At 45.5% G+C, this 24,447-nt stretch overlaps 1 protein-coding gene across 2 annotated transcripts in view; it reads right to left on the bottom strand.

Annotated features, from left to right (window-relative positions):
• Positions 1 to 24,447, bottom strand: part of CLTRN (collectrin, amino acid transport regulator) — a 96,184-nt gene that overhangs the window by 16,011 nt on the left and 55,726 nt on the right. For both annotated transcript variants that reach the window (XM_075850881.1, XM_075850882.1), the window contains 3 exons: positions 16,508 to 16,590; positions 13,822 to 13,938; positions 10,775 to 10,966 (listed from right to left, as the gene is read on the bottom strand). In XM_075850881.1, the coding sequence (XP_075706996.1) occupies positions 10,775 to 10,966; positions 13,822 to 13,938; positions 16,508 to 16,590 (392 nt within the window). The remainder of the gene's footprint in view (positions 1 to 10,774; positions 10,967 to 13,821; positions 13,939 to 16,507; positions 16,591 to 24,447) is intronic.

Raw genomic sequence — 24,447 nt, 5'->3', positions numbered from 1 at the left:
CTCCTCAGGTTCCGAGAACCAGCGAGTGGGTATCATCATATCCCGACTCCAGGAAGGGCCCCAAGAGTGGGCCTTCTCCTTGGCTCCTGACGCCCCTGAACTTTCCTCTGTTGATCGTTTTTTCTCTGCCCTCGGACTCATTTACGACGAGACTGACAGGACTGCTTTAGCCGAGAGTCAGCTGGTGACCTTACGTCAGGGTAGAAGACCGGTTGAGGAATACTGTTCTGATTTTAGGAAGTGGTGCGTAGCTTCTCAGTGGAACGATCCGGCCCTAAGGTGCCAGTTTAGGTTAGGATTATCTGACGCCCTGAAGGATCTGCTGGTTAGCTACCCCTCGCCTGACTCCCTTGACCAGGTTATGGCCCTAGCAGTACGACTTGACCGACGTTTCAGGGAACGTCAGCTAGAACGCTTCAGTGTGCTCCCCTCTGACTTTTCTGCGATTCCCCCCGAGGTCCCGTCTCCTCGCCCCTCCACGGAGGACTCGGAGGTACCTATGCAACTCGGGGCCTCCATGTCCCCTCGACAACGTAGGGAGTTTCGCAGAATGAATGGTCTCTGCTTCTACTGTGGGGACGACAAGCATCTACTGAACACCTGTCCCAGGCGCAAGAATAAGAAGCCGGAAAACTTCCGCGCCTAAGTGATCATCGGGGAGGTCACTTGGGCGCACAGGTATTTCCCGTTAATGTGAAACGCAATAAAATTTTGCTTCCCTTTCAGGTCTCGTTTGCTGGCCGGTCTGCCACGGGCAGTGCTTTCGTGGATTCTGGCTCATCTGCTAATATCATGTCTGTGGAATTTGCTATGTCTCTAAAGATGCCTTGTATTGATTTACCTTATCCTATCCCTGTAGTAGGAATCGACTCAACACCCCTTGCTAATGGTTATTTTACTCAGCATACTCCTGTTTTTGAACTCCTGGTTGGCTCCATGCATTTGGAGCAGTGCTCTGTACTGGTGATGCAGGGATTATCGTCTGATCTGGTTTTAGGCCTTCCCTGGTTGCAGTTGCATAATCCCACATTTGATTGGAATACTGGGGATCTCACCAAATGGGGTAATGAATGTCTTATGTCATGTCTTTCTGTTAACTCTATTTCTCCCCGGGAGGAGGTAAACACACTTCCTGAGTTTGTTCAGGACTTCGCCGATGTGTTTTCTAAGGAGGCCTCCGAGGTGTTGCCCCCCCATAGAGATTACGATTGCGCTATCGATTTGGTGCCTGGTGCCAAGCTTCCTAAGGGTAGGATATTTAATCTTTCATGTCCTGAACGTGAAGCGATGAGGGTGTATATCCAAGAATGCCTGGCCAAGGGTTTCATTCGCCCCTCGACTTCTCCTGTAGGTGCTGGCTTCTTCTTCGTGGGGAAGAAGGATGGTGGTCTTAGGCCGTGCATTGATTATCGTAACCTGAATAAGGTTACCGTAAGGAACCAGTACCCACTTCCTTTGATTCCGGATCTTTTTAATCAGGTTCAGGGAGCCCAATGGTTTTCTAAGTTCGATCTACGGGGGGCATATAACCTTATCCGCATCAAAGAGGGGGATGAGTGGAAAACTGCGTTCAACACACCCGAGGGTCATTTCGAATACCTGGTCATGCCCTTTGGGTTGTGTAATGCCCCTGCTGTCTTCCAGAATTTTATTAATGAAATCCTGAGAGAGTACCTGGGGAATTTTCTTGTTGTGTACCTTGATGACATACTGGTGTTTTCCAAGGACTGGTCCTCCCACGTGGAGCATGTCAGGAAGGTGCTCCAGGTCCTTCGGGAGAATAATCTGTTTGCTAAGACTGAAAAATGTGTCTTTGGGGTACAGGAGATACCATTTTTAGGGCAAATCCTCACTCCTCATGAATTCCGCATGGACCCTGCCAAGGTTCAAGCTGTGGCGGAATGGGTCCAACCTGCCTCCCTTAAGGCGTTACAGTGTTTTTTAGGGTTCGCCAACTATTACAGGAGATTTATTGCCAACTTCTCGGTCGTCGCTAAGCCTCTTACGGACCTTACCCGCAAGGGTGCCGATGTCCTCCATTGGCCCCCTGAGGCCGTCCAGGCCTTTGAGACTCTCAAGAAGTGCTTTATCTCGGCCCCCGTGCTGATTCAGCCCAACCAAGAGGAGCCATTTATTGTGGAGGTTGACGCTTCCGAGGTGGGAGTGGGGGCCGTCCTGTCCCAGGGTACCAGCTCCCTCACCCATCTCCGCCCCTGTGCTTACTTCTCTAGGAAGTTTTCGCCCACGGAGAGTAACTATGATATTGGCAACCGCGAACTTCTAGCCATTAAATGGGCTTTTGAGGAGTGGCGGCACTTCCTGGAGGGGGCCAGACACCAGGTAACGGTCCTTACGGATCACAAGAATCTGGTTTTCCTAGAATCGGCCCGGAGGCTTAATCCTAGACAAGCTCGGTGGGCACTATTCTTTACCAGATTTAATTTCTTGGTTACCTATAGGGCTGGGTCCAAGAATATTAAGGCTGACGCTCTGTCACGTAGTTTCATGGCCAATCCTCCTTCCGAGAAGGATCCCGCTTGTATTTTACCCCCTGGTATAATCGTCTCTGCCACGGATTCTGATTTAGCTTCTGATATCGCGGCTGATCAGGGTGCAGCTCCCGGGAACGTCCCTGGGGACAAACTGTTTGTTCCCCTGCAATACCGGCTGAGGGTACTCAGGGAAAACCATGACTCCGTTCTATCCGGTCATCCTGGCATCTTGGGCACCAAACACCTCATTACCAGAAACTATTGGTGGCCTGGGTTGCCTAAAGATGTTAGGGCTTACGTCGCTGCTTGTGAGGTTTGCGCTAGGTCCAAAACCCCTAGGTCCCGACCTGCGGGCCTACTACGTTCCTTGCCCATTCCCCAGAGACCTTGGACCCATATCTCCATGGATTTTATCACCGATTTGCCTCCATCTCAGGGCAAGTCGGTGGTGTGGGTGGTAGTCGACCGCTTCAGCAAGATGTGCCACTTTGTGCCCCTTAAGAAGCTACCTAACGCCAAGACGTTAGCTTCTTTGTTTGTGAAACACATCCTGCGTCTCCATGGGGCCCCAGTCAATATCGTTTCTGACAGAGGGGTACAATTTGTTTCCTTATTTTGGAGAGCTTTTTGTAAAAAGTTGGAGATTGATCTGTCCTTCTCCTCCGCCTTCCATCCCGAAACCAATGGCCAAACGGAAAGGACCAACCAATCCCTGGAACAATATTTAAGGTGTTTCATCTCTGACTGTCAATTCGATTGGGTCTCATTCCTTCCCCTTGCTGAATTTTCCCTGAATAACCGGGTCAGTAACTCGTCAGGGGTCTCCCCGTTTTTCTGTAATTTCGGGTTTAACCCTAGGTTCTCCTCCGTCTCCCCTGGTTGTTCCAATAATCCTGAGGTAAAGGAGGTTCATCGGGACCTGTGCACTGTCTGGGCCCAGGTTCAGAAGAACCTAGAGGCGTCCCAGAGCGCACAAAAGATTCAGGCGGATAGTAGACGTTCTGCTAACCCCCGGTTTGTCGTCGGGGATTTGGTCTGGTTGTCGTCCAGGAACTTGCGCCTTAAGGTCCCGTCCAGGAAGTTTGCTCCCCGATTTATTGGACCTTATAAGATCATTGAAGTCCTCAACCCTGTATCCTTCCGTCTGGAGCTCCCCCCATCCTTTCGCATACATGACGTCTTCCATGCCTCCCTCCTTAAACGCTGCTCCCCGTCCTGGTCCCCCTCGAGGATACCTCCTGTTCCCGTTCTCACCCCTGAGGGGGTGGAATTCGAGGTGGCCAAGATTATGGACAGTAGGATGGTCCAGGGCTCCCTCCAGTACCTGGTCCATTGGAGAGGATACGGGCCGGAGGAGAGGACTTGGGTACCTGCCCGTGATGTTCACGCTGGGGTATTGATCAGGAGGTTCCACCTCCTCTTCCCCACTAAACCGGGTCCCCTTAGTAAGGGTCCGGTGGCCCCTCATAAAAGGGGGAGTACTGTTAGGGATCTGCCAGGTACTTCATCTAGCTACACTCCTGGGATTAATCAATCCACACCTGAGGCCAGACCTGTTCGACTGACACCTTCTCCCACCAACCAGGGTGGCAGGCTCAGGAGTGGGAGAGCCTATCGCGGCCTGGTCTCTCGGAGTTAGCTCCGCCCCCTGCCCTTTATTACCTGCCCTGTGCTCTCCCTCAGTGCTTGTAATTCTTTTGGATTCCTGGCCCCACTGCTGCTTGCTCCAGCCTGCTTCTGCCGTGCTTCTGCCTTGCTGCAGTTCTGCTTGACCTGCTTTGCTTGCCCTGGCTTGCTTCTGTCTCCGTGCCCGCTCGGGTGTACTCACTTCGTCCTGGTCCTGACTGTTCGTTCGCCGCCCCGTTTCCTCGTGGCGTTCCGTGGCTACTGCCCCTTCCCTTGCGTGTTCCCTGTTTGTCTTCCTGTGCACTTAGCCAGCGTAGGGACCGCCGCCCAGTTGTACCTCGTCGCCTAGGGCGGGTCGTTGCAAGTAGGCAGGGACAGGGCGGTGGGTAGATTAGGGCTCACTTTCCCTTCACCTCCTTCCTGCCATTACAGATCCATTTTGAGACCTCGATTCGGGACGATGTTGCCCAGTAAGGGTAGAGCATCTTCTCAAACACGCACTTCTCCAACTTGGCGTACAGACGATTCTCACTTAACCACAGCAAAACTTGACGGACATGTCTCTGATGAGTCATAGGATCTGGAGAAAAAAATCAAGATGTCATCAAGATAGACCACAACACAGACATAGAGGAGGTCACGGAAAATGTCATTAACGAACTCCTGGAAGACCGCGGGAGCATTACACAGGCCGAAGGGGCATTACTAGATATTCATAGTGTCCATCATGGGTGTTAAATGCAGTCTTCCATTTGTCACCCCGGCGAATCCGGATTAGGTTGTAAGCTCCACGCAGGTCTAGTTTGGAAAAAATCTTGGCACCACGTATACGATCAAACAGTTCTGAGATCAGTCGCAATGGATACTTATTTTTCACCGTGATCTGGTTGAGACCCCGGTAGTCAATACAAGGAAGCAGGGAACCATCCTTCTTCTTGACGAGGAAGAACCCGGCTCCTGCCGGGGAGGAAGACTTCCGTATGAAGCCCCTCTCCAAGTTCTACTTAACATAGGTGAACATGGACAGAGTCTCTGGCAAGGAGAGAGGATATACCCTACCACAGGGAAGGGATGCACCAGGAATCAGCTCGATAGGACAGTCATACGCCCGGTGTGGGGGCAGTGCCTCTGCCTCCCTTTTGCTGAAGACGTCCAAAAATGCAGAATAATGACCAGGCAATCCTGCCAATGACTGTGGCAGAGGAGGCTGAGCCGAGCGAATCTGTACCAGGCAACGGTTGTGACACTCGGGGCCCCACTGGAGAACCTCTACAGAGTTCCAGTCCAGGACTGGGGCATGTAGTCGGAGCCAAGGCAGGCCCAGCAGCACGGGGTTAACGGCCTTGGATAAGACATAGAACGATAGAAGCTCGGAGTGGAGAGCTCCTACTTGGAGCCTCAGCGGCTTGGTCACAGCTATAACTGGGTCTGGAAGAGGTAGTCCATTTACCGATGCAACCATCAACGGTCTCTCCAGAGGGGTAGTGGGTAATTGCAGAAGATCCACGAGGTCCCTACAAATGAAATTAGCAGCGGATCCAGAGTCCAGATACGCAGAGACCTGATGCGTTTTCTCGCTGAATACTATGGTCACGGGTATGGACAATTTAGACGAGAGACCTTCTTTGCCCAAGGTTGTCTCTTCTACCAACCCTAGGCTTTGGGGCTTTTGGGGACACAGACGCAAAAGATGGCCTCCGAGGCCGCAATATAGACAAAGTCCCGAAGTGCGTCTGCGTTGTCTCTCTTGGGTAGATAGCTTACATTAGTCCATTGGTCCATCCTCAGAGACTCCTTAGGAGGATCGGCATCTGAGGACAGCAGGGGTGGCTGCAAGGTAGGAACCAGACTAGGAAGACCTCCCGACGAGCCTCTTGGAGCCATTCTCGGACCCTTCTATCAATCCGGGCGGCCAGAAGGATGTTCCCGTAGTAAATGACAAGTTACAACGAGATTACGCTTGCTCTGCTGTAACTACCACAGAAATATTACCGAAGTGCCGGGATTGTGAATAGACATCCCGTGGAATGTCTATTCACTGTCTAAACACTTCAGTATCGTTAATGTGTTAGTATAAGACAGCACACAGCTCAGTGGTGTAACTACCGCTATAGCAGCTGTAGAAGCTGCTACGGGGCCCGCAGCATGAGGGGGCCCGTGCCACCCCCCCATGGCCGGAAGCTCCGCCAGCAGTTGCTATGGCTGCTACAGCGCGACGCCACTGAAGGGGTTGTTCCTACAAAAGACATGCATCCCCTATCCACAGGATAGGGGATACATGTGTGATCGCTGGGACGCCCAGCAATAAGGAGAACGGGGGACCGAAAGTCGCCCGAAGTTCTCCATGACAAACCTCGGACTTCCGGGGGCTGTCTGCAGATCCATAGAAATGACTTGCCCACCGGTTGCGCTTGTGCGCATGCATGACCAGCGCTCCTTTAATTTTTATTGAACTGCGCAGACGCCGGAAGTACGAGGTTTGTCATGGAGAACTTCGGGGGACTTTCGGTCCCCCGTTCTCCTTATCGCTGGGCGTCCCAGCGATCCCACATGTATCCCCTATTCTGTGGATAGGGGATACATCTCTTTTGTAGGACAAACTATAGGCCGCTTTTTTTTTCGGGGGGCTATATGGCGTTATCTACAGGGGGGGTCTGTATGGCGTTATCTACAGGGGGGTCTGTATGGAGTTATCTACAGGGGGAGTCTGTATGGCGCGATCTGTAAAGGGAAGTGTCCCTATTTATGTGTGTATATATATATATATATATATATAGAGAATCTCATGCTGCAAAGAATACCTCTGTGTCATTGGTTGCTATGGGCATAAAAGGAGAGAAACTCATGGCGTGGCCCCCATGTTCCCCTGACCTCAACCTTATTGAGAACCTTTGGAGCATCCTCAAGCAAAATATCTATGAGGGTGGGAGGCAGTTCACATCAAAACAGAAGCTCTGGGAGGTTATTCTGACATCCTGCAAAGATATTCAAGCAGAAACTGTCCAAATACTCACAAATTCAATGGATGCAAGAATTGTGAAGGTGATATCAAAGAAGGGGGGGGGGTCTAAGTTTTTTTTGATTGAAAGAGCTTTTGATTTCTGTAAATATGACCTCCTGATGCTGCAAATTCAACAAATTACCATTTTAGTTCTCATTACAACCATTAAAATGTTTTGATCTCTGTTATGCATAATAATTTGGAATAGTGCATTTTGAGTTTTTTTACTTCTAAAAAAAAATCTATTATCATTAGGAGATTTGTTCAATAAAATTCGCATTATACTCCAACGGTTGATGGCTTGAAGATTATACTGACTGTCATTTGCATCGACTATTTAGGAAAATCAGCGAAAAATAACATTTACATAATAATTTGGAATGCAGTGTATATACAAAGGGGGGGGCGATGTGTAGCACTATATACAAAGGAGGGGGGGCGCCGTGTAGCACTATATACAAGGGAGGGGGCGCCGTGTAGCCCTATATACAACGGGGCGCGCTGTGTAGCACTACCTACAACGGGGGGCCGCTGTGTAGTACTACATACAATGGGGGGCGCTGTGTTGCACTATATACAATGGGGGGGCTGTGTTGTACTATATACAATGGGGGGGGCTGTGTAGCAATAAATACAATGAGGGGGGCGCTGTGTAGCACTATATACAACGGAGGGGGGTGCTGTGTAGCATTATATACAACTGTGGGGCACTGTGTAGCACTATATACAACGGGGGTGGACTATATATATATATATACAAAGGAGAGGCGTAGTGTGGCACTATATAGAAGGAAGGGGGGCTGTGTGGCACTATCTACTAAGGGGGGTTGTGTGGCACTATATACAAGGGGAGGGGACTGTGGCGCTATCTACAGGGGGCTGTGTGGCGCTATCTACAGGGGGCTGTGTGTGGCGCTATCTACAGGGGGCTGTGTGTGGCGCTATCTACAGGGGGCTGTGTGTGGCGCTATCTACAGGGGGCTGTGTGTGGCGCTATCTACAACAAGGGGCTGTGTGTGGCGCTATCTACAACAAGGGGCTGTGTGTGGCGCTATCTACAGGGGGCGGTGTGTGGCGCTATCTACAAGGGGCTGTGTGTGGCGCTATCTACAAGGGGCTGTGCGTGGCGCTATCTACAGGGGGCTGTGTATGGCGCTATCTACAGGGGGCTGTGTGTGGCGCTTTCTACAGGGGCTGTGTGTGGCGCTTTCTACAGCGAGCTGTGTTTGGTGCTATCTACAGGGGACTCAAAGGGGGAATTACTTCTGTGGAGGCACAAAGTGGGCACGGTTACTGATCTGGCACTTTTATTGTGTCAAGCACTGAGGGATCATTATTATCATCTGGGGCACTGTCGATTACGAGTTTGTTTAGAGGATGGGGTATACACGAGGGGGGAGCTTGAAAAGTGAAAAACCAACATGTGTGTGTGTCAAATTCTGCAGAGACGAGTTGTGGCTGTAATAAGTCGTCACAGTGGTCTGGGCCGGATGGAGAAAAAAGGGAAAGTGAACGACTAATCAGAGAAAACATCACCTGTGAGTCCCTAGATATTAATGTGCTGTAATCACTTATATCGTCTGCAGAGCTCCTGTGTATAACCGGCACCTACCACTATATGGTCACTATATGGTGGTAATATTGGTTTTTGTATAGAGGTTTTTATTCAGTCACTATGTGGTTATGGTGTGGCGGTATTATTCTGTAACAGTATGGTGGTATTATTTAGTCACTATGTGGTTATGGTGTGGCGGTATTATTCTGTAACAGTATGGTGGTATTATTTAGTCACTATGTGGTTATGGTGTGGTGGTAATATTCAGTAACGGTATGGTGCTATTATTCAGTCACTATGTGGTTATGGTGTGGTGGTATTATTCAGTAACAGTATTGTAAAGGATCTGCCAGACACAGCTTCTGTGTCGACGCCCCTGGTTAATCAGCCTGCATCTGCTCCTAGGTCTGATAGAGTGACTCGATCTGCTACCACTCAGGCTGGTAGGCTGAGGAGTGGGAGAACCTATCACAGCCTGGCCAGACGGAGCTAGCTCCTGCCCTCGGTCTATTTATACTTTCATTTCCTGCTCTTCCTTTGCCTGTGATTCTGTCTGGTTTCCTGGCTCTGCTGTTCCTGCTAGTACTATTGACCTCTGCTTCAAATTGACCCTGGCTTTACTGACTACGCTCCTGCTCTGCGTTTGGTACCTCGTACACTCCTGGTTTGACTCGGCTCGTTGACTACTCTTGTTGCTCACGGTGTTGCTGTGGGCAACTGCCCCATTTCCCTTAGCTTGTGTGTACCCTTGTCTATTTGTCTGCCGTGCACTTATTGAGCGTAGGTTCCGTCGCCCAGTTGTACGCCGTCGCCTAGGACGGGCCGTGCAAGTAGGCAGGGACTGAGTGGCGGGTAGATTAGGGCTTACCTGTCTGTCTCCCCACCCCAGCATTACAAGTATGGGGGTTTTATTCAGTCACTATGTGGTTATGGTGTGGCGATATTATTCAGTAATAGTATGGGGGTATTAGTCGACTGCGCTATTGTTTCTGCCAAAGAAACAGAAACCTTACCGAACGGTGAAAAATGGAAACCATTTGCAACGGAAACATTACCATTGAAATCAATGGTAATACAAACGGAAGCTATGGTTTCCGTTTGGTTTGCGTTCATGGGTTCCCCTGACGGAAAGGTCTGACGGAAGCCATCAATGGAACCCCGATGCTGATGTGAACAAGCCCTAATTCAGCATTTGGGGCCCCACTTTTAAACTTGACCAGGGCCACACAGTCTAAAACTGGCCCTGATCGCAGTTCTAGTGGAGATGTCACCAGTTGAAAACGCAGTCGGGAATGTATACTATATGATCAGGCTGTGTTGCTGGGCTGGGAAGAAGTCATACAGAAAACATTACACCGCCCAGAGTGAAAAGAAAGAGTCACCTCCTATTTGGCAAGTATAGCCAACTTATCATATTTAGAAAAATGCATACAACTTTGCAAATAAGATTAGTTAGGCGATAGGTCATTAATAAACTAGTGACAGATCCTTTTTAAGACAAACACACTTTAGTTCAAAACATTCTAGCAAGCTCACACACTCACTATCTCAGTTTGATATAAAGCACTTTTTCCCACTTATCTGCAGTAGATGCTGCAAGTGATTAAAAAAAGAAAGTTAACATTCTAAATCCCCCCTGCCACTCCAGCGCCGATGCTCTAGTAGTCCCCGCCGGTTCCAGCAGTGATGAAGTCATGTTCATCAATCACGTGACCTACAGCCAATCGTTGGCTTTAGTGGTGGTGCCTGCATGTACAGCGTGCTGAGGGAGTGATTGGCTCATGTACATAATAAAGGTCATGTCAACGATGACCGTGACGTCATTGATGCAGGATCGACGTGGACCACTGTGGCATCGATGCTTGAGTGGCAGGAGGATCTAAAAATGAGAGTAACCTTTCGTTTTCTTATAACATTTAATGCAGGTCCTGAAATGTTTAAAAATCTCAGACAACCCTTTTAATTCTTTACCCCTGATATTTATCTACGTTTTGTACTAATCAATTTGTGAATCTTTTCTCATTGTTCAATAACATAAATTGCACTCGTTACAGATATTTTCCACAATAGAGTTCACAAGTGATGGTTGAACTAACATACCTTTTGCGCTTGATTCCAGATATCACAAGTAAAATGCTTGCCACTCCGAGAATAACAACAACCACCCCAAATACAATTAGCCATGAGGAGCTAGAAGGTACAGCTTCAGGAGCCAGTGTAGGGGGGATGGAAAGGAACTCCAGGGTGTTATCATCTAATAGAAAGGCACTGTTTATCCGGTTCCTTTCAAGTCTGTGAAAAAAATGTTTGTACATGTGAATAAAGTGGGAAATACTGTACACAGGTCATTTTGCCCCTAAACAAAACACGTGTTCCAATATTCTCCACTATAAGGGCTCTGGTCGGTAAGGAGGTTGTCTAATGACGAAAACCCCTTTCCACATGCCCTATCAGGGCATATGGACGTCATTGAATGAGTTACCCACTTGTGATCCCCTCTGTGAGCCAGAGCAGAGACCCGCTCACAAAGAGTAGCTGTTGCTCTGGTGGACCTTGCCCATTCATGTATTACATGGTCGGCCACTCATTTGAACTACATTTTTCCTGCAGTGGCTCTTTGCAAAATTTAGAGAAGCTGGATCAGCTGCCTGCCGTCCCAGCTTCCATTTACAAGGTTGTCTTTGTGAGACAACCCCACTAAAATGCCATATACTGTAAGAAATATACAGTCATCAGAATGATTTTTGATGTGGGAAACTTTCCCACTCCAGTAATCATTGTTTATGTACTTTGCTGCACATGCATTCTCCCAAACAATATCAGATTAAATGCTATGATTGGATTGTTTCATCATTAATTTCGATAAAAATTGGATTTTCCATCAGTTGGAACCAATCTATTTAGTAATGCAATATATTTAATTTGCAGCAACTGGACACTTGCTTCCAAGTTCCCCACATATTACAGCTTATGGCTGGGGGTCCCAGCAGTGGCACATTCGGTGATCAGCTTATCGTCAGTGGAGCCTTCTGATAAAAAGGGATTGTCCAAAATGAACAACCCCTTGAACTAGAAATCTTGGCGCCTACAGCAACCTTCGAAATTTGGCTCTGATTTCTAAAGACATGGCTCTGGGAAATGCATTGGGCTGTGTATTCCCCCCTATGTTTTTCCATATTTGTTCCAGTACAGAGAGGGAGTAGAAAAACTTGTAAAGGTCAACAGGCAAAAGGCATTAATAAAAAAAAAGAAACGGGTAATCTGATATATTTAAGTCGCTTCTTTTATGTCATGGGAGCACAAACTTAAAGGGCTCGTGCACACTGGCATATTATGACTCAGTACAACCCCCAAGATGTATGGATCTGTCATATGGCACCTATAGAAATCTATAGGGCAATGCTGTACCTCTGTATGACTGTCAATTTCATATGGAGGCACGCAGAGGTTTTTTCTTGGATTCTATAGCATGCTCCATTAGATTTTGCATTACTGAGGTTTTCTCCCGAGAGTGTCTCCGTAATATGGTTCTGTACGGAGGCTCTGCTTTGTGCATGGAGCATAACTTCTAGCATTCATGCTGGACATTGTAGCGTCCAGTATAAAAAAAACAAAAACAATCTCTTACATCAGGTGTTTAACCCCTTAACGCCGAAGGACGGATATATCCGTCCTCAGCAGCTGCTAGTTCGCGCAGGAGGACGGATATATCCGTCCTGTGATCGCGCGGGTACTGACAGTTTACCCACGCGATCAGCGGCAGGAGCACGGCTGTTATACACAGCCTGGCTCCTGCTGCAACTGCCGGAATCGAAGCACGCGCCGATTCCGGCAGTTTAACCCATTAAATGCCACTGTCAACAGTGACAGCGGCATTTAATGTGTTTGACAGAGGGGGGAGCTCCCTCTGTCACCCGATCGGCGCCCCCGCAAACAAATCGCGGGTCGCCGTCGGGTTTCCATGACAGCCGGGGGTCTAACAAAGACCCCCAGGTCTGTCTTCAGCATCTGCCTGTTAGGCGATGCCAGAGGCATGACCTAACAGGTTGCCTGTCAGTTTTACACTGACAGGCAATAATGCTTTGGTATACGAAGTATACCAAAGCATTATATATGCGATCTACACATCGCATAGTGAAGTCCCCTGGTGGGACTAAAAAAAAAAAAGTAAAACCGTTAAATAAAGTTTGTGAAAAAAAAAATAAAAAAAATTACAGTCAAAGTCAAATAAAACTACTTTTTTGCCCCAAAAAGTGGTTTTATTTAATAAAACGGTCAAAACAAATCACACATACACATATATGGTATCCCCGCGATCGTAACAACTTGACCAATAAAATGAACACATTAATTAAACCGCCGGATGAACGGCGTCCAAAGAAAACGCAAAAAACAACGGCAAAATTCTCTCTTTTCTCCCATTCCCCCCATAAAAAATAAAATAAAAGTTCATCTATAAGTCCTATGTACCCCAAAATAGTACTAATGAAAACTACACATTGTCCCGCAAAAATCAAGCCCACGTACGGCCACATCGACGGAAAAATAAAAAAATGACGGCTCTTGGAATGCGGCGATGCAAAAACAAGTAATTTTTTTCTAAAAGGGTTTTTATTGTGCAATCGTAGGAAAAACATATAAAACCTTTACATATTTGGTATCCCTGTAATCGTGCCGACCCATACAATAAAGTTAACATGTTATTTACGCTGCATAGTAAACGGCGTAAATTTATAACGTGAAAATTAATGCTGGAATAGCTGCTTATTTTCAATTCTCTCCTAAAATAAAGTTAATAAAAGTTAATCAATATGTTATAAGCATCTAAAAATGGTACAATTACAAAATACAACTCGTCCCGGAAAAAACAAGCCCTTATACGGCTATGTCGACGGAATAAAAAAAAAGTTACGACTCTTGGAATGCGACCGTGGAAAAACAAAAAATAATCCTTGGTCATTAACGTGCAAAATGGCCCGGTCATTAAGGGGTTAAGGTGTCAATCATTTGGTAAACTTCCCATCACAGGAGAACATATAAAGCAAAGTTGTTCTAATGCAACAAACTCTAAGTAATGTTGTTTTTCGCATCAACTCCTCAAGTAGAATCAGTAACTTCCAAGAGCTGCATATGTATTCTGCATGTACCTTATTGCATTCTTCACTTCTGTGCTTTTTATAGGTTCCGAGCTATTTGAAGGGGATGTAACCACAAACCAGAATGACACTCTCGGAGTTACATTGCAGGTTAAAATATTTGAAATCCTATGTACAGAGAGAAAACGTACAGTGATTGAATAATGTAGCTCATCTCATGCTAGCAATATCTTTTACCATTATTATGTATTGATGGATTTTCATCGTTTAGTGAATGAACTATGAGGATAGAAAACCAATAATGTTGAATAGTCATCTACAAAGACAGGGCTATGTTTTTATCTATATGGTACATTAGTAGTTCATCTGTGTGGCTGGGTGTCTAGTTGGGTGCTAATGGATTTAAAGATAATCCCCTTCTCCTAAATCATGCTCCCAGGGGCCCAGAAAACTGAGATGGTACTACGTGTCCTAATACTGGAGAGCTGCTTTAGTTTCCCCTGCAGAACGGACTCAAGTTTCATGGTGGTTTTGCAGGGTAAAATAATTAAATGATATTTTTAGATCTTACAGAATTATTTTTTTTTAAAAATTTTGGGATAAAATATCCACCTTGCTTCATCCAAGCTCTTCAGCTTCCCACCGGTAAGAATGGCGAGAGGAGGAGTGTTTCCCATAGGGGATTCTATTTAACAACAGGCAAATATGATTTTTTAAGAGCCTAGGGTTGTACTTATAATTGACATAAGTCAAGTATATGTTACATACAATCCCCTAGCATTGTAAATAGATCACTAATGTGAGCGGTCACAAAGAATTCAGCCAGATTGGCTCTGCAACATCATTTTAAGGGTGCATATTAGTATGGAATAGGTGAGTGCTAAGTCAAGGTTAGGATTGAATTGACTTTGCAAAAGTTTTGCAGGAGATGGAGATAACCTGTGCTAACATGAGCTCCAGCTTTCTATGAGCCTCAAAGCAACCACAGGAGATTTTCCTATAGTACATATGCCCGTGCAAATATACTGTATAGGCCACATGTATGAAATCTAACGGTTATCTGTTACAACCAGCAGGTTTGTAGACCCACTGGGCTACTCCATCGGTTTGGCTTAGGGCCACCTCTTATGTCGTTACTTCTTAAGGTAGTCCCAGCGCAGTAGCTGCTGGCCAAACAGACAGGTAGCTGGATACCAGCTGACAGCAGATGGCAATAGCGGACTAGATACAGGCTGGTAATGGATAAGCGGATACAGTCTGACCACAGATAGCAATAGCGGACTGGATACAGCTGCACACAGAAACCTTCGTAAGATAACACTAGGTTGTTGCAATGTTGCTCAGGCACCAGGTGGACAGTGGAGGGCGCTTAAATAGTCCTAGGTGCAACAGGGATTGGTTAAGTGGTTTTTAAACTTTGCATGTGATGGCCCTTTTATAGATGGCCGGAGCGCGCACTAGGGACAATGCAGCCGTGTGCGGAGGGCAATAGAAGACGTCGGGGGCCTGAGAGAGAGGCAGGCCGCCAGAGGAGGTATGAGACCTGGCAGTGGGGACTGCTGGCAGGAGAGGGATATTTCACCAGCGTTACACTAGTGCAGACAAGAACTGGAGGTGTTCCAATAGTAACAAATCAGATCACTTCTTCCATCTTTAGTTATCAGTTACCAGGGATCATGGTGTACGAACAAATTGTGGCAATGTGTCATCATTTTACAGTATTGAAACCTTATGGGAGATAAACCATGTGGTAAATTACTTGCCATGGATAGCAAAAATGACGCTAATAGAGAAGTAAAAGCTGCTTTATTTTTAAAATTTATTGAGGAAGGTTATAGTAGGATGCTAGTATATGAGTCTCATCCTCTTCTCCCTGTTAGAATAATATATGTGGCTCACATTGCTCTGTGACATAATATTACCCAACATGGGTTAAATAAAGATCAATTTGTAATTCTGTAATATTCATGACTCTGTAAAGTCATTTTTGCTAGCTATGTCAACGCACAATTGTTTTATCACATTGATTTTATCTGCCAGAGGTATCTATGCTATGAAATGGTGAACCATTGCCAAGTCTGGAAAAAAACCAAAACAACTTCTCTGTGCTTAGAGCTGAAAAGTTTAAAAAGCCTTGACAAATAATAAATAGTTCCCAGACCTATGTGGCAAATCACACTACATGTGAAGCCGTGCCCTCAAAGCCATACCCCCTTGTTATCAGTGCAAACCTGGCCAGTGTTTATGGGTGGACAAAGTAACGACCCCCATTATAGTCTTATATTAAAGAGAACCTGTCACTAGGTCATAGAATTTGAACTGGTTAACTGACCTGAATAATGCTGTCTCCCTGATTCCAGCGCTGTTTTTCCTTTTTCCCTGGACCCCCCCACCCCCCAGTTACAGAAATATGGCCCACTGTTGTTTTGTTTCCCTACCTCTGATGATGATCAGCGGGAGGCAGCATGAGGGTAGTTCACACCCTGTTAGCTAACTACAGCACAATAGCGTAGAGGATGCCAACAGGACAGTGGGCCATATCTCTGGAACGGGGGGGGGGGGGGGGGGGCAGGAAAAGAAGAAAAAAAATCAGTGCTGGAGTCAGGGAGACAAGACAGCGCCCTTTAGGTCAGTAAGCCAGTATATGACCTAGTGACAGGTTCTCTTTAAGACATTGTCATTTTTATATTTCTTCACATTTATAGCCAGTATTGTATTACCTGTTCTTGGAACTTACTGAATTGTATTGTTCACATGAGCTCGCATGGCAAATACCATCACGGCTTTAAAGAGAAACTCTTCATCAGCATTCCATTCATACTGTAAAAGAGGAAGAGACAATGGTAAGCATGTGCCTTCATACATGGTAATACATGAGAACGGGTATGAAAATAAAAAGTAACACCATTACAAGATAAGCAACCAATTCTAGTCCATCTCTGCACATGAAACCACAGTATGAATAATCTGCATGTATGGTGATGGATAATAACCACATTTCTTATACAGGCAATGCAAGTATATTATTATATCAATGCAAATATTCTAAAATAGCAATTCTAGCCTGGAAAAAACATTAAGATTGTTGTAAAAAGATGTATAGCAGTTGGAATGGGGAATATTTCCTGTCTATGGTCATCATAAATATGCATTCCTAACTCCAATTGTGAGTCTTTTAATATGATTCAAGGGAATTTCATTTATATACATTATAAAATGTAATTTGATATACTGAAATCACAAGTTAAAGTGTAAAAAAGAATAAATGAAGAACTGCACTAGAGTCTATGTTCCTTTTCTCTCTTTCCAAGCGCTTAACATTTTTTGTGTCATACAAAAGTACGACCGGAACAAAAATTTGGGTGAAAACTAAGTAAAAGAAATACAAAATAAAGAGAGTTAGTATTAAATAGATATTGCACACTACCACCATAAAAGTGTATAGGAAAAAATGACACACATACACACACTTTATTGAATGATTTAAAGAGGCTCTGTCACCAGATTTTGCAACCCCTATCTGCTATTGCAGCAGATAGGCGCTGCAATGTAGATTACAGTAACGTTTTTATTTTTTAAAAACGAGCATTTTTGGCCAAGTTATGACCATTTTTGTAGTTATGCAAATGAGGCTTGCAAAAGTCCAAGTGGGTGTGTTTAAAAGTAAAAGTTCAAGTGGGTGTGTATTATGTGCGTACATCGGGGCGTTTTTAATACTTTTAATAGCTGGGCGTTCTGATGAGAAGTATCATCCACTTCTCTTCAGAACGCCCAGCTTCTGACAGTGCAGGTCTGTGACGTCACTCACAGGTCCTGCATCGTGTCGGCCACATCGGCACCAGAGGCTACAGTTGATTCTGCAGCAGCATCAGCGTTTGCAGGTAAGATCGACTTACCTGCAAACGCTGATGCTGCTGCAGAATCAACTGTAGCCTCTGGTGCCGACACGATGCAGGACCTGTGAGTGACGTCACAGACCTGCACTGTCAGAAGCTGGGCGTTCTGAAGAGAAGAGGATGTTACTTCTCTTCAGAGCGCCCAGCTAGTGAAAGTATTAAAAACGCCCCGATGTACGCACATAATACACGCCCACTTGGACTTTTACTTTTAAACACACCCACTTGGACTTTTGCAAGCCTCATTTGCATAACTACAAAAATGGTCATAACTTGGCCAAAAATGCTCGTTTTTTAAAAATAAAAACGTTACTGTAATCTACATTGCAGCGCCTATCTGCTGCAATAGCAGATAGGGGTTGCAAAATCTGGTGACAGAGCCTCTTTAATGTACGTGGCAGATTTGTTGCTGAATTTTATTTGACTGACCAATTCATCTGAATTGGACTTGCAGAAATCCATGCGCAAGCCGCAGAAATAACCAGATTCAGATACACCATAAGAAACAGATTTTTTTACGTGCAGAATTTTCTGCATCAAATCTGTTTCGTTTGTAACTTACCAGACGCAAATCAATGTCAAACACTTAAAATCCAACATACACACATATCAAAAAGTGACACAACATAATAAAGGGATACATGGTATAAATAAAGTACATTAAAGGGGTATTCCATATTATAAGTGATGGCATATCACTAGGATATACCATCACTTTATGATTGGTGGGGCTCCAACCTCTGGGACCCCCACAAATGCTAAGAATACAGGTGCCGCAGCGTGCATTAGTGATGCGGTCCCTTCACTATTTTTCCCTGTACAACAACAGTCGGCAGGGAAAACATAAAATAGTACTTGTTTTTTTGCGGGCTGGGTTGTATTGGTACTTTTTTTGGTGGCAATGCAAAAAAAAACGCAATTTCGCCATTGTTATTATTTTGTGTCGCTGTTTACCATGCAGTAAAAATAACTGTTCTACAGGTCTTTATGATTGTGGTAGAATCAAATACAGTATGTATGTTTTTATTGTGAAGGGTTTTAAAAAATAATTTAGTGGAATTAGTATGAAAAAAATGTTTATTTCTTTGGAGACTTTTTTGTTAACTTTTTTTTAACTTGATTTTACTTTCTTTTTTTGTGTCTCTTAGGGGATTTAAAGCAAAAGTTGTATGTTCGCTCCTATACAAATGATACTCCAAAGCATTTTTGCCTGTCAGTATTCCACTGCAGACAACCCTTGGACAAGGCCTAAAAGTAAGGTGCTTATGGCAGACCTGGGGGCCTTTGTTAGGCTACTGGCTGCAATGACAACCCGCAAAGCGCTGTTGGGCTGACAGAGAGAGTCCCCTCCCTCTGTCAAACTCCTTTGATTTTGTTGCTATTGACCATAGCATCTAAGGGGTTATACAGCCGGGATCATATGTTTCCTTGATCCCGGCCATTACAGTGGGAGAACAGCTGTCAATTACCATCAGGCTCTCGCAGTGGTCATATGGTACAGTTCTTGCACCCGCATGAGCAACATGATGTACCTATACGTCAAGCTGCTCTATATAAAGCAATCCATTTTGTAGTCATGGTGCGTTAAGGGTTTATCAATTTAACCCTTACTGTAAATATGGCTAATTACCATTATCCTAAACGGTGCTAAGAAAAAAAAGAAATATTAAAATTCCAAGGCTTTCCCCTTAACCCACTGGTGCAACGTGCCGTACATTTACGCTTGTGATAGTTAGCGGCAAGTCCTGTAAATACACGGTGCCAGGATAACGTGGTCTAATAGCCGAGCACGCACCATTTATCCCCGTCACCCCATTGGCGCCCGGTGACAATGGGTTTCCATGGCAGTCGGGTGCCTAATGAAGGCCCCAGATCTGACAACTTTGTACTACTATTGAGTTATCTAAAGATTTATACTGGTCTTTTTTGTACTTTTAACTTCAGACATATTATGCTTTTCATTTTTGGCATCTATGGTCAAATAAGAAGAAAATCTAGAACCAATTGGGAAGGAGTTAAAGTGTAGCTAAACGTTTGACAAACTTCTGACATGTTATATTGACATGTCAGAAGTTTGGATTGGTGTGGGTCCGAGCACTGAGACCCCCACCAATCACTAGAACGAAGCATCTGAAGCTCTCGTGTGAGCGCTCAGCCGCCTTGTGTGTGTTCGATACATTTATTTCCGGAAAAAGCCGAACAGACACAAAGCGGCTGAGCACTCACACGAGCGCTTCAGCTGCTTCGTTCTAGCGATTGGTGGGGGTCTCAGTGCTCGGACCCCCACCAATCCAAACTTCTGACATGTCACTATGACATGTCAGAAGTTTGTCAAACGTTTAGCTACACTTTAAAAGAGAAAAGATATTTATTTCCACCTTTTTGCACCTATTTCACATTCTGTTGATATTCAGCATACAAAAACGAAAAAGTAAAAAAGATAAAATGGAACAATATAGGGACACAAAATGTTCAGGGACGGCTTTTTGGGGGGTGCAAACTGAGCAATTCGCCAGGGGTAGCTATAATCTAGGAGGTTTATAAGGAGGGGACCCCAAGAGCAACCCTGAGAGTGGAAAGGAAAAACATTCTGCTCTACTGTGTGGGGCAGAGTGCTCAATGGAAATGAGAGATCTTTTACACTTCAGAGAACTAAAAAAGTAAAAATCACAGCCACACAGTTCTGTTTCCTACACTGATCTGTATGAAGGCGAACGGGCATGGGCGGGTGTGTGCTACATTTGCTTGTTGCCAAGGCAGTGGGTGGCACAATTGTTTTGTTTTTTTTAGGTTATTTCACAAAGCCCATAGTTCCTTACTAGGCTCTGTTCATATACGTCCTGTCTGGCACATGAAGATGTCTTCAGTGTTGTAGCTGGTACAAAACAGTTAACATGACATATACACGATCATTAACAATAACAACGTAGACATTTTTTTGTGAACTGTGTGTACAGTGCCAACATCAGATTTTACAATATAATTAAAAAGCAAAACTGGGGGTTAGCTTCTGAAGTTAACAAACATGATTCTATTCAGGACAGACAGACAGATAGTCAGACAGATATTAAGAACCCATAATGATAAGTCAGTTATAATTATTACCTGAGAAAGTTTTACATGTTCTAATTAGTTATTACATTTAAAAGAAGTTAAAAGTTCTTTCCAGACTAGAAATGTAATCTGATCTCTCAACCCTTTTAGGTGGTACAAAAATATAACCTTTTTTTCAATGAAGTAAAAGTACATATTGTAGCCATCTCTTTCCGTCTCTCTGTTAAACGATGTATATAGATATAAGAACACATTAAAATAGATACGGCCGTCTTTCCCTGTTGACATTTCATCCAAAGTACCATTATAGGTTATTATGTTTTATCATTATAAGAAGGGAATTGAATTGTAGGATACATATAGCACAGTTGTAAAGATAGTCTGCTCAGTAACACAAACATATGGTCATGCCCTTGGTAATATTTGATCAGACATAAGGTTGCAATGCACTCTCCATGAATTACAATACAGGTGACCGAGCTGTGGGTGTTTGTTGACATTCTAAGATATTAGTTAGAGAATAAACATGGGAATATGATAGATATTATTATTCGAATAGAGGTTTATATGAAGATAAAGAGGGTGCGTTCACATATATCAGTTGCATCAGCATCAGTTTGTCTCTCAAGTGATTAGGGCCTGTTCATATCAGCGTTGTCTTTCCGTTGAGGGGTTCCGTCTGAGGTTTCCTTTGGGTTAACCCCTCAACGGAAAGGCAAACGTAAACCTTAGCTTAACTTTGCTAATGGTTTCCGTTTGTCACCGTTGTGACAGGGTTCCGTTGTTTTGACGGAAGGCTAAGGTTTCCGCTTGCCTTTCCGTTGAGGGGTTAACCGACGGAAACCTCAGATGGAACCCCTCAACGGAAAGCCAACGCTGATGTAGACACAGCCTTACAACTGATGAAAAACGAAGGCAAAAATGTATCAGTTGCCATCAGGCTTTTTCACATTTTTTACTACAAAACCATCAGTTGTCATCAGTTGTTGTTAGTTGTCATCAGTTTTTACCACAATGGTCCACCAAAAAGGTCGTTCTAGGGTTTGAAAATGTGCAATTTTATCAGAGTCTTGAATAGTTTGTGATAGATTGGATACATGATAGATTAGATACTTGTTGTGTACCATGTCAGGGCTCTCCTTCTCTGCTATGGCCTCAACGTTACACTGAAGTCTGACACACACATTGTAATGTCACATGTGCCATATTCAGTGCAGCACCAAGATCGGCACCAAGAGAGAGAGAGAGAGCCCAGAAGGCAGCTGCTGTCCACTGACCGGAGATCGGATCTTCGAAGCAGCCATGTGAGCCTGCAAAGACGCCAAACACTAGCCCTAGCTTCAGGGAGTAGCTGTTTTTTGGCGCCTTTACAGTTACCCAATCCCACCCCGCATCTTTTACCCACCCCACACCACACAGGGATTGCTGTAGTTTCTATTCACACAACAGGGTTCGGGTGTTGGCCGTTAAAAACGTCCATCTTGGTCAGTTTTTGACAGCCATTTTGCACCTGTTTTGTATCCGTTCTGTGTCCATGTTTTCCGTTTTTGACAAATTTTTAAAAACAGATGAATTTCATGTATAGATAATGAAACAGTGCCCTGTGTAGTTAATGCCGCAGTGCCCTCTGTATAAAGTGCCACACACCCCCTGTAGATAATGCCACAGTTCCCTCTGTAGATAGTGCCACACATCCCCCGCAGATAATGCCGCAATGCCCTCTTTAGATAGTGCCACACACCCACTGTAGCTAATGCAGGCATCCCCTGTATATAGCGGAACATGCCCCTGTAGATAATGCTGCAGTGCCCTCTGTATATAATGCCACAGTGCTCCCTGTAGATAATGTCACACAACCCCCCTGTAGATAGCGCCGCACAGCGCCCCCCCCCCCCCGGTAAATAGTGTCACCCCCACTGTATATAGCGTTACCCCATGTTACTCCCTGAATGGAATGCCCGGCCACAGCATTCCTTACTTTATTTGCTTCTTTTGGACACAGCCAGGGTTTTTGATGCTGGGAGAGTATGGGGTGTTGTCGTTGGGCTTAGCAAGCAGGGTAGCCCGCTCTATGAATTATCAAGGCGTCACAAATAGGCTTTTGCCTGGCTATACACATCGCGCCTCATGACTTACACACTATCCCTCCATGTTTCACTCACTTGCACCCCATTATTCATTTATTTTCATTTAGGCACGTTACTCATTACTGCCCCCTATATTTCACTTATATGATCACTTGCACATACACTATTCATTTATTATTTTTTACTACACATCTTATGCACCACACGCCACTCCCCTCAAGACTAGTGGGAGTGGTTATTATTATTTAAATGCACCTGTTCACTCTCCTTCAACAGCGTTTCTGACTTGTCTGTGTCCATTTGTAAGTATGGCCTTTTTTCGGTGTTTTTGTGTTTCTATGTCCCCTTGTTTTTATCTGTTCGGTCATGTATAGATAATGAAACAGTGCCCTGTGTAGTTAATGCCGCAGTGCCCTCTGTATAAAGTGCCACACACCCCCTGTAGATAATGCCACAGTTCCCTCTGTAGATAGTGCCACACATACCCCGCAGATAATGCCGCAATGCCCTCTTTAGATAGTGCCACACACCCACTGTAGATAATGCCGGTATCCCCTGTATATAGCAGAACATGCCCCTGTAGATAATGCCGCAGTGCCCTCTGTATATAATGCCACAGTACCCCCTGTAGATAATGTCACACAACCCCCCTGTAGATAGCGCAACACTGTAGATGGCGCCGCACAGCCCCCCCCCCGGTAGATAGCGCCACCCCCACTGTATATAGCGCCACCCCCACTGTATATAGCGTTACCCCAGGTTACTCCCTGAATGGAATCCCCGGCCACAGCATTGCCAACGCTGTGGCCGGGGATTTCCTCAAGGAGGAACCCCTGACGCCACTGTCCATATATGGACTGTGACGTCAGTGGCTACTCCTTGAGAGGAATCCCCGTTGCCGACTCTGGCCGGGGATTCCACTCTAGATGGAGACCCTGACGTCAATGTCCATATATGAAGAGTAACCTCAGGGATTTCCTCTAAAAATGGAATGCTCGGCTAGATCATCGGCAACGAGGATTTCACTCAATAAGTAGACATTGACGTCACTGTCCATATATGGACAGTGACGTCAGGGGTTACTCCCTGAATGGAATCCTCGGCCACAGCATTGTCGACGCTGTGGCCGGGGATTTCCTCAAGGAGGACCCCCCTGATGCCACTGTCCATATGTGGACAGTGACATCAGTGGCTACTCCTTGAGCGGAATCCCTGTTGCCGACTCTAGCCGGGGATTGCGCTCCATATGGAGCCCCTGACGTCAATGTCCATATATGGAGAGTAACCTCAGGGGTTTCCTCTAAAAACTGAATCCCCGGCTAGATCATCGGCAACTGGGATTCCGCTCAATAAGTAGCCACTGACGTCATTGGCGATATATGGATAGGGACATCAAGGGATTCTCCGAGCACAGCGCTTAAAGTAGCGCTGTGCCCGGGGAGTCCTCGGTAAGCAGAGGAGCTCCCTCTGCTCGGAACGAATTCTGAAGCAGGGAGCTGATGGTTCCCTGCTTCAGAATTGGGTTCAACTGTTTCTGCATCCTGAGGACGCAGATACAGTTGACAGCAGGCATACCCCTATCTGCCCGGGACAGCGGGACACCGCCCGGAATCCGGGACTGTCCAGCTGAATCCAGGACG

Source organism: Rhinoderma darwinii, chromosome 2 (assembly GCF_050947455.1).
Source record: "Rhinoderma darwinii isolate aRhiDar2 chromosome 2, aRhiDar2.hap1, whole genome shotgun sequence".
NCBI lineage: Eukaryota > Metazoa > Chordata > Amphibia > Anura > Rhinodermatidae > Rhinoderma > Rhinoderma darwinii.
The sequence above is the reverse complement of the archived record's forward strand: the minus strand, read 5'-3'. Positions and strand labels throughout refer to the sequence as shown.